Below are 13,280 nucleotides of genomic sequence, written 5' to 3' on the forward strand. Positions count from 1 at the left end.
CCTCCCTGGCTCGAGGGTCAGGAAGAAGGAATTCACCGGGTGGGAACCGGGAGGAAGGAAAACGAGCCACGAGCGGGAGGATCAAGCAGCGGCAGCTGAAGAAACCGCCCGGTCCCTCTCCTGACAGGCTGCGACGCGCAGCGCGGCGGGCGCTTCCAGACCCCCGTCGTAAGCGAATGGGGCGGGAGGGGGAGCCCAGAGGCATAAACAAGGAGCGCAGGACCTAATTCCTTCCCCTCCCTTTCCTCACTGGCTTGCCCAGGCTCGCCAATAAATCCAGCTCGGCTATACATCGCGATGGGAACGTGCTGCCAAGGAGGCTGCCTTCCCGTCACTGAGGATGCTGCCTTCCTCTCACTGAGGAGGCTGCTGCCGCCGGGGCTGCCTGCGCACCACTGAGGACGCTGCTGCCGCCGCGGAGGTTGCCGTGCCCTCTCTGAGACAGCACAGCTGCTGCTGCCGCCGAGCCTGCCGTGCCCTGATTGAGGTGGCCGCCGCCGCTGCGTTACAGGGAGAGATTGTGGCGCTGCGACAGGGGAGGACGGGGCTCGGCGCGCAGGGGGGAGGCGCGGCGAGCATGCGCCGCCCGAGCCACTGACTGGATCCTCAGCCAAGGTACCGAGGCAAAAAAAAAAAAAAAAAAAAAAAAAGGAATTAAAAAAAAAAAAAAGGAAAAGATTGCGAGAAAGAAGAATGAATGACGGTAGAGGAGAATAGAAAAGACCGCCAGGGTAGAGGAGCCCCCGGTCGGCGGGAAGGAGCAGCTCTGGCATGTGGGGATCTCCGGCGCCAACAGGTAGGAGGAGAAGGGCTGGGGCGCCGAGGGCTGCCGCCGCTGCAGGTGCGTGCTCAGAGGGCTCTCCCGCTCAGGGGTGCGGGGCTTATTTCCAAAGAAGTGGCATGATGGAAGCCTGGACAGACAATGGCTCTTCCGCTCTCCCCAGCTCCCCGCCGCGGGGGGCTCTCGCACGGCTCCGGCAGATGCGGCTGATGGCAGGCAGCGGCGCCGGGCTGCCTTGCAGCGCGGCGCAGTCCAGCCCTGCATGGCCGGGCGCGGGGGAGCGGCCGTGCCGTGAGTGCGTGTGCCGGCGGCGGTGTGAGTGTGCCAGCGGGGCCGGTGCGAGCGTGCGGGTGTGTGCGGAGGCAGGGCCGGCCGCCGCGGGGACCGCTCCTCCGAGGAGGGGGAGCGCGGGGCTGGCGGGAGGGGGGAGGGGGAGCCTGATTTCATGGTTTTAAAACGATGCCGTGATCTGATCAGCCTCTGTTTACACAGCAGCAATCAGGCTCTTTTGTGGACGGTAAGAATGGAAGGATTTTGCTGGGATTCATTGGGAATATCCTTTATACACCCGAGGTGGCATAGGAAACACTTCGTGTGAATAACGAAGGAGCCTGATCATGCCTGCTGTGGCTCCTGTCCCTGGCTCTGTAGGGAGGAAAAAGAAAAACAAAACAAAACAAACAAAAAAAATAAATAAAAGCAGCAACAGACAGCTCTTTATTTTATTTTATTGCATGAAATGTGTTCCGGTACGATTCACTGGGAGGATTAATGGGAATCACGGAGCCCTAATTAGCAAAAAAAAAAAAAAAAAAAAAGAAAAAAAAGCAATAAAAATACCCCAACAATTTATATGTTTATTTGAGTATTACCAAAACTAGCCCTCCCGAAAGGGTGGGCATTATATCTTGGCTGTGCTGCCTATTTTTGCTCAGTATTTACAATGACCGTTGCTTATTATGAATTATGTCGAGGCTTTAACAATTTGCATTAAAGCACGGGGGAAGGGGGGGGAGGCCGAGGGGGACGACACCCTAAAGCATACTGCTATCGACTGTCTAGATACTTGTTTATCTAAAAGCCTAAATGATAAAATTATTGTTTATAGCAGGAAGGGAGGGGGATAGTGAATACTGTTTCTCTCTACAAAATGCATAAACTAATATTGTGTGATTAATGTGCTTTGGTGACTTGGGTTAAAAAACATAAATTCTGCAGGGTTTCTTTGGGTGTGATCCATATCAACACAGTAGTTGCCTCTTAAAACATTGACAAATACTGTAGCCGTAAAATAAATGTAGGTAATGTCAAAATATCAGCAGTCTTTGGAGATTCTTTAAAAAAGATGTCAATGATTAACTCTTGAGCTTGCAAACTGGGAATCTTTTGATTCATAAAATCTCTGAGGCTTTAACTGTGAAATTATACGTGCTACCAAATATAAGGGGCACTGGGCAGTCGTGAAACTGTAACAAGCCAAATCTGCCAATAGTCAATTATACTAAATAGTTAGTAAAAAAAAAAAAGCCTCATGTTTTTTAAAAACAAACAATAGTACTCAAATTTACAACTTCATTTGGTTCTCCATAAATTAACATCTTTGCTAGCACTTTCTGACATCATTTTGTGTTAACTTAAGAACTGATAGCTCGATTTTTTTTCAGATATTTTGATGGCATGACAAATCAGAAAGAAGAGGATGTACTGTATGACTAGACACAAGATCAGTTCTGTTTGTGGATTACATTTTCAGTAAGATGTATGGATCTATTTTTTCCTTGTTCTTAAATATAGATCATGAGACTTGACTGAGGCAATATACATATCATCCATCCATCTATGGCGAACTACAGCCATGCAGCTGACAACATTTTGCAAAATCTCTCTCCTTTAACAGCTTTTCTGAAACTGACTTCACTGGGTTTCATAATAGGAGTCAGTGTGGTGGGTAACCTTCTGATCTCCATTTTGCTAGTCAAAGATAAGACCTTGCATAGAGCTCCTTACTACTTCCTGTTGGATCTTTGCTGCTCAGATATCCTCAGATCTGCAATTTGTTTCCCTTTTGTTTTCACCTCGGTTAAAAATGGCTCTACGTGGACGTATGGGACTCTTACTTGCAAAGTGATTGCCTTTTTGGGGGTTTTGTCCTGCTTTCACACTGCTTTCATGTTATTCTGCATAAGTGTCACAAGATACTTAGCTATTGCCCACCACCGTTTTTATACGAAAAGACTGACCTTCTGGACTTGTTTGGCTGTTATCTGTATGGTGTGGACTCTCTCGGTAGCCATGGCTTTCCCCCCAGTTTTAGATGTGGGCACCTACTCATTCATTAGGGAGGAAGACCAATGCACTTTCCAGCATCGTTCCTTCAGGGCTAATGATTCATTGGGATTTATGCTTCTTCTTGCCCTTATCCTCCTAGCCACACAGCTTGTCTACCTCAAGCTGATATTTTTTGTTCACGATCGCAGGAAAATGAAGCCAGTCCAGTTTGTTGCAGCAGTGAGCCAGAACTGGACTTTTCATGGTCCTGGAGCGAGTGGTCAAGCAGCTGCGAATTGGCTGGCTGGATTTGGAAGGGGTCCCACACCTCCAACCTTGTTGGGAATCAGGCAAAACGCGAACACCACAGGCAGGAGGAGGCTACTGGTTTTAGATGAATTCAAAATGGAGAAGAGAATCAGCAGAATGTTCTACATCATGACATTCCTCTTTCTGACCTTGTGGGGTCCCTATTTGGTAGCCTGTTACTGGAGAGTTTTTGCAAGAGGGCCTGTAGTACCTGGGGGATTTCTAACGGCCGCTGTCTGGATGAGTTTTGCCCAAGCTGGAATCAATCCTTTTGTCTGCATTTTCTCCAACAGGGAGCTGAGGCGCTGTTTCAGCACAACCCTTCTTTACTGCAGAAAATCCAGGTTACCAAGGGAACCTTACTGTGTTATATGAGGGAGCATCTGTAAATCTTTAGCCTTGTGAAACACTACCATTCTCTGCTAAGCAATTGTGGCCTGTAGCCATGTCTTGAGGAGAAAATCAAGAATGGGACGTCAGCAGCTGTAAGGATTTGGGCAACATTCTGCAGTCTCTGCAATAGCTCACCTCTAATCCTGTTTTAAACCTAAACATGTTCCTGCTGACCACTGCTGAAGGTTTGTAATTAAGAACAAAGGACTGAACTACTGCCCTGAATTCCTTTATGTGGTTGAAATCTAGATTATGAAAGTAGCAGGTGCTAAGTATCAGTGCTAAATGCTGTGTATATCACTACATAAAATAAGAACATCAAAACGATTAGCATTGGACATCTTAATAAATTAAGTTGATATGAGGTTAATGTGTTGATAAAACTAATTTTAGACATCTCAAGACCTTTAAAACATTTCATACAATTATTATTTTGCAAAGACTGAAAACTGGGGACTCAAGTACTGTAACTGATTAAAGATGTGCCATGCATTATCGGATTATCACACTTAAAAATCTGTTTGCCTTGTGAGTAAGTTTTGGGGAGCATTCCAAAGCAGCATTTTTGTTCAGATTTTTACTTTGATTTTTTTTTCTCCAAATATATTACTCTTTCTAATTACCATTTTCCTTAACAGTGAAATTACTAACATTTAACTGTATTCTGTGTTTTTTGCTGATTTGGTATAAAGTTTAATAGACTCTTATTTATATTTTTTAAAAAGCTAGATATCAGTCTGTTAGGCAACGTTAATGATAATATACAGTCATAATTGAACAATTATAATTATACAGAATAAACACATGTTGCCTTAAAGGGTTATCTAGTATCTTCCATTTTGTTTAGCATTGAAGCAAATAAGCAAGGAAAATTGAATCAATAACTCTGGTCAGTCATTTGGGAGTGCATGAAAGATCACTTAGTCCTCTTTTTTCCTTTTTACTCCAATGGTTCCCAAAATCAATATGCACATCACTGGGATTATATGATTTTTTTCTAGGTGTGCCACCCTTTCTAGTTTGTTCTGAGAAACACAGGCAGTTGATGTATGTTTATATTTTAAGACAGCTGTCATGGGGAGACCGCAGCCTTAGTATGATATCTTGCACAATTTGTGAAGCATTTATTCTACTGAAGGCACAGTCTTGTTTATATTTTCTGCACATTTTGGTGTATTGGTTGTTTTAAATTATTTAAGTTTTAACTTGTGAAAGCATATAATATGATTTCTTAGTATTTTAGAAATACATTAGAGTCTGTGAGTCTTTCCTTCTTTAAGATACAGATGTGTGGATTTCAATATAAAGTTGCATTTGCCAAAATTTACCTGTGTAGCTTGTTAATTTTCTTGGAATAAAATTTTACATTTTTCCAGTTATACAATTAACCTTTTTTATTTTGTCTAGTGAGCTAGCATGAAATACTGAGAATGTAGCCATTATGAATTATTATCCTTTGCAGTCACTGTATTCCCAAACTGTAAATGCATGAATGATGGGGACCACAGGATTGATAAATGATATTATCTGCAGTAGCACTATTGTGTAGTTTATCATAATTACCCATCTATCTGTTCTAATATGTCAGTTATATTTAAAGTTACAACACAGTATTTGACATTAACTTCACAGTTTAATTTTGGAAAATGTTTATAAATCAAGCACAAAATCATGAATTGATCAGTCATAAAGAACAGAGATTTTTCTTAATTTTGGGAGAGACAAGACTAGAGGTCTGAATTCAGTATTGGTATATCTTGTCCTTTGTTGTAGTTTTATGACCAGCAAGTTAACATATGCATACACAAGCAGCAGTCAATAATGCAAATGCATAAATTTGTATGATAACATTATATAACATATGCAACAATTCAGACAGTTGTGTCTATATGTGATCAGACAACTCGATTTGGTGAGCAATCTATTTGACCTCACACTTTTATACTGAGGTTGATTGGTTGAGAGGCATGGCTTTATATACTGTGTTGAAACAGAAAAATTGCCAAAATAATGAGTCCTCATCAGTATAGAAATGTTTCAGAACATAATTTGAAATGGGACCAATAAACTTCTACCAAAAGGACATTTTTATTACACTGAAAAAGGCTTTGAAATTAAGGTAGTTAAGCAATTGTCAAAGATAGAAGGAGTGAATAAAAACTGAATCATATGTTGAGAAAAATTCTGAAAGTCATCCCACTTAAGTTTATTAAAAGGTTGATTGGCAATAACTTCAGTCTAATTTCTTTAAAATAGTAACCTTTACAAGGAACATTGATATTACATATTGTAATAAAGAAGTACATATAAATAAAGCTGTAAATAGTATATAGTTGTAGAAGTAGTCAGTTCTGAGGATTAGCCAGAAAAGTTTCAACTATGAAATTTCAAAAGCTGCAAATCTAGGGCCTGACCTAACTCTTAATAAAGTCAGTTGGTGTTTTCCCATTAACTTCACTTGGAGCAGAAGCAGGCCCTAGCATTTCTATAGTACTATACTTCTGAAATACTAAGAAGGCTGTATTTACTATGCAGTGGGAAAGAAAAAAAAAATTAAATTATTTCCCTGGAAGTTTTTCAAGGAGCAACTGATGTAAATTAAAATAATAAACAGTAAACAAACCTGAAAGCAAATATTTTGATAAATGTTTTTCTTTTGATATAATTCCTTTGGCTATATGACTATACTGTATTGCTACCTGAAAAAGGGCAGGTAGTTTTTATTAAGTGGATTTTTAAGAATTGTGCCAGTAAGAAATCTTGTGACAGAAGTATTTAGTTTTATTTTTCTCCAGTGTTAACAGGACAAGAGGATGTTCAGTGAAATTAAAAGCCAACATATAAAGTAACGTTTTGTGCAATGCTATTACTCGGTGGAACACACTGATACAGGATGTCAAGTAGTTTAGAGAGATTCCTCAAAGAACTGAATGTATACATGAATTAAAGCAGTGCTTGCACTTTTTGCCATCAGTGTCATTTTGATCGTAGTCAGCATATCAAAACTAATGTATTAAGGTATAAATTCAAAGGAGCAAGAAGGTTCATTCCAATTCAGTACACTGTTGTGTCACAGTATGAAGAGCCTTTTGCTTTCATTTTAGTTAAGCTGTTGCCAAAGGTAGAATGCAGGGCTGGTGGATTAGTCCTTTCTTTTCAGAATAGCAAAGAATATCATGCTATTTTATATCTGCATTGATCTTTAATGTTCGTGGGTAATGTTAAGTCAATAGTTTTAATTTTCTGATGAGAGAGAAAACAAAACAAAACAAAACAGATTCCCTGAAGAAAAGGCTGTCTACCCCTGTTCCTTTCCTGCCCTCTGCTGCCCCACTGGCCCTTTGGCAGCCTCTTCATGAATCCTTCTACAAGAGCAAATGTTTCATACACTGAGTATTGTAATTCTCCTACTTCTTGTGAAGTGCTTAAGCCATTCCTCCTTCCCAGAAGATAAACTCCTGCAGCTGCTTCCCAGGGTTTGTCAGTGTCTGGGTTCCCTTCCTGAGGATGGAGAGGGACTGCCAGTTCCTTCCAGTTGCCTTTGGAGTTCATGGATCTCAGGGCACTCGGCTAGCATGCTGGGTTATCTCTCTTTTGGCTTTGCTCATGAAATAGATGCTGTTTATATTATGCAAACAAAAATGAGAATGGGGAGGGGGCAGCAGGAATCAATTTTCCCTCTCAATTTTTTCAAAAGGAAACCATTGCTTTTGTTGCATTGCCCAAGAGCACATTGTATTTTAAAAGCATAATCGGTGTTAATTACCCTCTAAATTAATAAAATGTAGTTAGCAAATTAAGTAAAGGTTTTTGGTACAGCTACAAAGTCTTATTATAAAATGGCTTTTTGTCAGTCTCTAGGCCTTGAGGGCAGAGGAGTCCACTCTGTCTGTCTGCTTTTAAGTGCATTGTGTTTGTTCACTTTTTTTGCTTTTGCTTTGACTTTCAAGCATCTCAACATTTTATTTATATTACTAGGAATCCAGTAATACAGCAGGTTTTTTTATCACTCATGGGTTTAAAAAAATAATATTAAAGGGAACGCTGATGATTTTTGAGGTGAGTTAGGGAGGTATTTTGGCAAGTAATTGGTCTTTAGCAAATGTTAAAAAAACCTGTAGGCTGCTGGGCTCTTCCATAGTGGCACAGTTGCACAGTCAGTTCCTAAGTATTGAAACTAGCAATGGAATAGACTAACCCACATAAAGGTAACACACAGGTAATACAAAGCATGTCCACATTAGATAAGAACTTCCTACGTGTATTGCATTTATCAAAGAATGAAGTTAAACTCAAGTAAAAGTGAGATCAGAAATCCAAAGAAGAATGGTGGGTGTTTTTCCTTTTTTTTTCTGCTTTGTTTTAGCATAGCACTGCTAATCTGCAACCTGGGTTACACACCCACATACAACTGAGAGTTGCCTGTACAATTCTGCATAGCACATAGGCAACTTCCTTCTAGTTTATATTCATTGAGAGCTCTATGTGTGCACACTACTAATCTGATTGACTTTTCAGAGAAAAGAGAAGGCTCAGTCTGAGATATTGTTTTTCAAAATTAAAATTCTGTAGAACTTCTCTGGTTTTGTATACTTCAGTGATTTTGAGTGCAAAGAAATCAGTGACTTAAATCAGCCATAATAATAAGTGTACTCTGGCCATGGCCATTAAAAACAAGACAAAATTACATTTTGCAATGAATGTGCAACAAATCAAAGAGTTTGACATTATACACCATGAGTTTCTGTGAGTAGGCTGAAAATAGTTCATATTTTTCTTTTAAAGAAAGTATGATGATATCTGTTGAAATGGATAAAGTCTTTAACTAGCCAGTGTGGAAAAAGAAGAGGAACTTTAAGTTGCTCGTTACAAATAGTAAGCAGTTTTGGTGGTGTTTTTGTTCAGCTGAACTGTGTAATTCTATAACTATATGATGATCAAAGGAGTGTCACAGTAAATAAGTTTGATTTTTTTAGTTCTTTAGAAAGGAAATGGGTAACAGCCATCTTCAGATATTTGAAATGAAGTAATTACAGTCATCTATATGTTTTATAAAGTGTAGATAACAAAATAATTATTTAAATTTTCTGTACTTACTGATTTATGTACTTAAAGAACAATGTCTTTAGATAGTGAGTTGGCTTTTGCAGCCCAATGAGAGACTTCTTTGTATCACAGGTTTTGTACTATGCTTTGTATGTAATAAGCACAAGAGATAAAAAACCAGAATTTATCTGGTATCAACTTCAAACTCTGCATTAGGTACAGAACTTCTCCAAATGGTAGGCATATTACTGTCCCCAGAGATTATTCAAAACTATTCTGTGTTACTTCCCTAGAATTCTACTTCACCTTTGTTAAAGAGCAGTCCAGTTAAAGATGCGTATTTATTTTCATTCTATAACCCTCAAGTTCAGGCATGCTCACATCCTTTTGCAAATTAAAGAAATTGCTAAAAGTAGGAATATAATAATCTTGGTGAATCAGGTTCTTGAGACAGTATAAAAGGGTGGCACAGATATTCAATGGCTACTCTAGCTGGGAGGTGGAAGGATGCAAAAACATATTCATCCCTGTTTAGGAGCCATTTAAAATCCTTCTGTTTGGTGTTCGATAATGAGACCATCTTCTGTGGAACTAGCCCACCACAGGCCTGCAACCCACTCCCTGTTGAGTTTAAGCAGGACTTGGGTTGCATGTACTCTGAGTACTGAGGGGAGAAATTCAGAATTAGCAGACATCAGAAATTCCTAGACAATATTCATAGGCTACAGAAAAGTGATAGTTGCTTATCTCCTCAAAACAGAAGTCACAGAATAAACAGAGGCCAAGAGATACGTGCTTATTGTAAGCTGCTTGGGATTTCATGCCCTCTTGGCCTCCTCAGAGGTGACAGAGAAGACCTGTTTCATTCTTGACTTTGTTTGGGTTTTGTTTGGTTTTTTGTTTGTTTTGAAAATGCACGCTATCTCAGTTGCTCTGTTCCATCCCACCCATAGCCAGCTGAACATTTGATGTCATGCTTAATCAAATCTGTATATTTTTTAAAATACATATCTAATAGTAAAATGTATTTGTAGATTTGCACTGATTATGCTGATATGTATCACTGTTTGTTCTCGCTCATTTCCATAAGCATTTCCTGTGTTTCAAACACCCAAATCCTATTTTTTAAATTAAGGCATTCTATAATTGTGTTTCCTGATTTTTTTGTGAAGGCCTTTTAAGTTTTGGATGTTTTTACTGTTTCTGCCAAAAACACTAAATGCAGATTCTTAGGGCACATCACAGGGGGAATATTTAATTTCTTTGACTGCAGGACTGTTTGGACATCCTGAGACTGGAAATAGATATTTAGGTCCTGTGTAATAATTTATGGTAATGACTGGACTATGGAATCAAGAGTGATGGGACTGCTGGAATAGGATATTTTGGTAACTGTGGCTTTAAATTACATCGTAAGACATCTAACACAAAGGAGAAATGCTCCTTTTGTAAGATAATTATGCAAATGAAAAGTAAACACACACAAATGAGTACAGTTCTATAGAATTTTGATTAACATATTCAGTCATAGCTGTAGCAAGATGGGCATAAAGTAAAAAAAAAAACAAAAAGAGAAAGTATCTTGCCATTCAAAACCTAATCCTTGTAAGATTGGCTTGATTCCTACAATCCCTACTCTAGGAAAATTTTCAGTCTCTTTTGTGGAAACTCATCTCAATAAAGACTGCAAGATCTTGGTAATTTTTATCAGTGTTTATGTTTTTACTAGACTAGTTCTCAGTGCGAGCATGACACAGCAGGACTGTAAATAATGTAATCTCTGTCATAGTCTATATGCAAAAGCAATCTTTCAATGGGTTTTGAGAGGGAGTCTATAGGCACATAGATATATTTCTCAGACTCTCCAAAATAATGTAGTATAGTTAATACCAAGTAGAGATAGCTTAAGCCCTGGAAGGGCACAAAAGTATCACACTTGAGTATGATAAGTGAGTTTAAAATCAGATGCAAGGAAGGTGAGGGACATATAGTAATAACTTCCCATGTTAATAGTTGTAAATAATGTTTTTGGCCTAATTTGTAAACCTCCTTCTAAGTTCCTAAGTAGTGGTAAGGGATCTACAGTAGGTGGGGTGTAATGCTGCAGCTGAGTCCTTATGCCTGCCTATTTTAGATAGGGGTGGACTGGAAGCAGTGCACATTATAGCCTGGTTCCTCCACCGACCACCTTGCATGGTAGTAACATGCACTAAGCTCATGAGCCTAGAGGTCTGCTCCAGATGGATCATTTGGTCACAGTCCCATTTTTGAAACCTTTCTTCCAGTGTTTTCTGTGAGTAGTTCTTGTTTGTAAAAGGTGGAAAGAAATGCATGTAAAGGCATTGTGTGTGTTGAGCAAGTCCTTTTCAGCCCAGCCTTGAAGTGAGGACTTTTTGTAAGAGTGCAGACAGGTATGGAAGCCCCTCACAGTTTTACCACATCTGTCAGACACTCCTGTTCCTTGGCATAGTTAGCATACATGCATATAAGGGTCTCACACAGTGTCCTTCTGTCAGCATTCAGTCTCCCTTTCCCCTGTACACCACCAGAAAAACAGACACCATTGTTTATGGAGGCACTTCTATAGAAATGTCCTTTCTCCAAGAGATATATTTGTCACAAAAGCTGAGATTTACTGCACCCTTTTGTATCAGAGAAAGCAATTCAAATTCATATGTTTTGTATTAAAACTTCATGTCGAATTTTCTTCTTGGCCTATTAAGTGAAAGGCAGTATCACAAAAAGCCAATTGTTCTCCCCAAACCAGGAAGACCACCAGTCTGACTGGCAAACACACTTTCAGTGGGAATATTATGATCCTTTTTTAACAGTTAAATAAATATTTGATATGATAATAATTATTGCAATATTTGATTGTACTAAAGCTCTGAAAGGGTTAATTTTCAGCTTTGGCATTTTCCTTATGTAAATACCTTCATTCCATTTCATGCAAGACAGGTTTGGCAAATGTGGATGTTTTGGGTGGTTTTGACATCTAAGTTATGCCATCTAAGGACAAGTGCTGGCTGATGAATAATTTATTCCCTTAAATTTCAGAAGAGACCATGTAAAACTAGCTACTACAAAAAAGGCAATGTTTTCTTAAGTCATGCATGTGATCCTTTAAATATTTGCTTTGGAACCTGGGTATTGTCAAACTTAGCATTCAAACTCCATACAGAATTAGAAACCAAGCTGTAAAGATCATTTCTAGTCACTGACTATAACTACAAAATGTTATTGTTATATATATTCTGCCTGTCTTCTCCTTTACAAATATTGAAAATATATGTATTATGAGATTCAGATGGAAAATCCTTGACCATACTGAAATTAGTAATAAAATGTCTATAGCCTACACTGAAGACAGGATTCTATGTATAAACCTCTATTTCTAAAGACAATGGATGTATGCCACACAGTTGATGTATATATTATACTCATGTATGTCCAGCATGTCTGAGAAATGAGTTTTTAAGGCCTAGTTCACATTCTTAAGCTTTGTAGTTCTGTTTTCTTTATATCAAGGTCTTCATACTATGCTCTTACAGCATGGAAATCTAAAGTCCTGTTGTAATTTGTATTTATATAACCATGGTGTTTGATAGCCTCTTTATAGAAAATTACCTCTCTATCTTAGGTTCTGTGAAAAAGCAGTCTCTGTCTAAAAGTAAATAATTAAAAGATAACATAAGAAGGATATAGACAAGTGGGATTTGAAGAAATTATGAGGCAGTGTTGTTAAGTTTGTTTTTAGGCAGTGTTGGTAAATGGTGAGCAAGGTGATCCCAGCATATTCCCGCTCTTTTTTTTCTTTTTCTTTCCTTTTTTTTTTTTTCTTTGAGAGCAAGAAAGATGATTGAAAAGTAAAGTTTCAAAATAATTGAAAAATCACAAGGGGGTGGACTCTCAGAAGAGAAGAGCAGCTTGGGAGAGAAAGTACAAAGGCTGCTTCCAGAAAATGTAATTGTCAGTGATAATTGTCTGCAGTAGTCTATCAACATGAACAGATTGGAATCTCTTGATAAAGAGAAAAAGATGATAGGCCAAAAAGAGCAGAATGAAGTCACATTTAAACTGAGGAAGGAACTACTGATTCACAGCATTAATTAGGATGAGGTAATTAGAGATCTTGTTGAAAGTAAGGTTCAATTAAAACAACTGGTGAAAGCCAAGATCATTGACTTGAGTTAGTGGTTGCAGTCTGTGAGCTTAAAAGGGAGAGGTAGAATAAAATGGCTGAATGGTTACCAAAATAAGGGGGATACAGACCACCATTCCCATTCTTTTTCTTTACAAATTAAGGAAGAGACTACATTATGTCAAAATGGTTACGTGAGCAAAGAGAGTACAGAAGAAGGTGATATACCATAAAGGATGTGCTGAGAGTCAGAACTACTTACAGGAAAGGGTGATGGGAGGTGAGAATAGCTGACAGAAAGAGCAAATTTGGATGAATGTCCCTGGAGTAACGTGGGAAGAT

The 13,280-nt window shown here is 39.0% G+C and overlaps 1 protein-coding gene across 2 annotated transcripts; it reads left to right on the forward strand.

Annotated features, from left to right (window-relative positions):
• Positions 1-557: 557 nt before the first annotated feature.
• On the forward strand, positions 558-6,385 carry GPR85 (G protein-coupled receptor 85). Of its 2 annotated transcripts, none has more exons than XR_014952037.1 (2): positions 558-841; positions 2,446-5,135. XR_014952037.1 is itself a non-coding variant. In XM_021545246.4 (2 exons), the coding sequence occupies exon 2, from the start codon at positions 2,621-2,623 to the stop codon at positions 3,731-3,733; it is 1,113 nt and encodes a 370-aa protein (XP_021400921.1). In that variant the 5' UTR covers positions 1,183-1,298; positions 2,446-2,620; the 3' UTR covers positions 3,734-6,385. The 2 variants fall into 2 exon arrangements, 1 of the variants encoding a protein (XP_021400921.1); XM_021545246.4 differs by lacking the exon at positions 558-841 and adding an exon at positions 1,183-1,298 and having other exon boundaries at positions 2,446-6,385.
• Positions 6,386-13,280: the final 6,895 nt, after the last annotated feature.

Source organism: Lonchura striata, chromosome 1A, assembly GCF_050655825.1.
Source record: "Lonchura striata isolate lonStrDom1 chromosome 1A, ASM5065582v1, whole genome shotgun sequence".
Classification (NCBI taxonomy): Eukaryota; Metazoa; Chordata; class Aves; order Passeriformes; family Estrildidae; genus Lonchura; species Lonchura striata.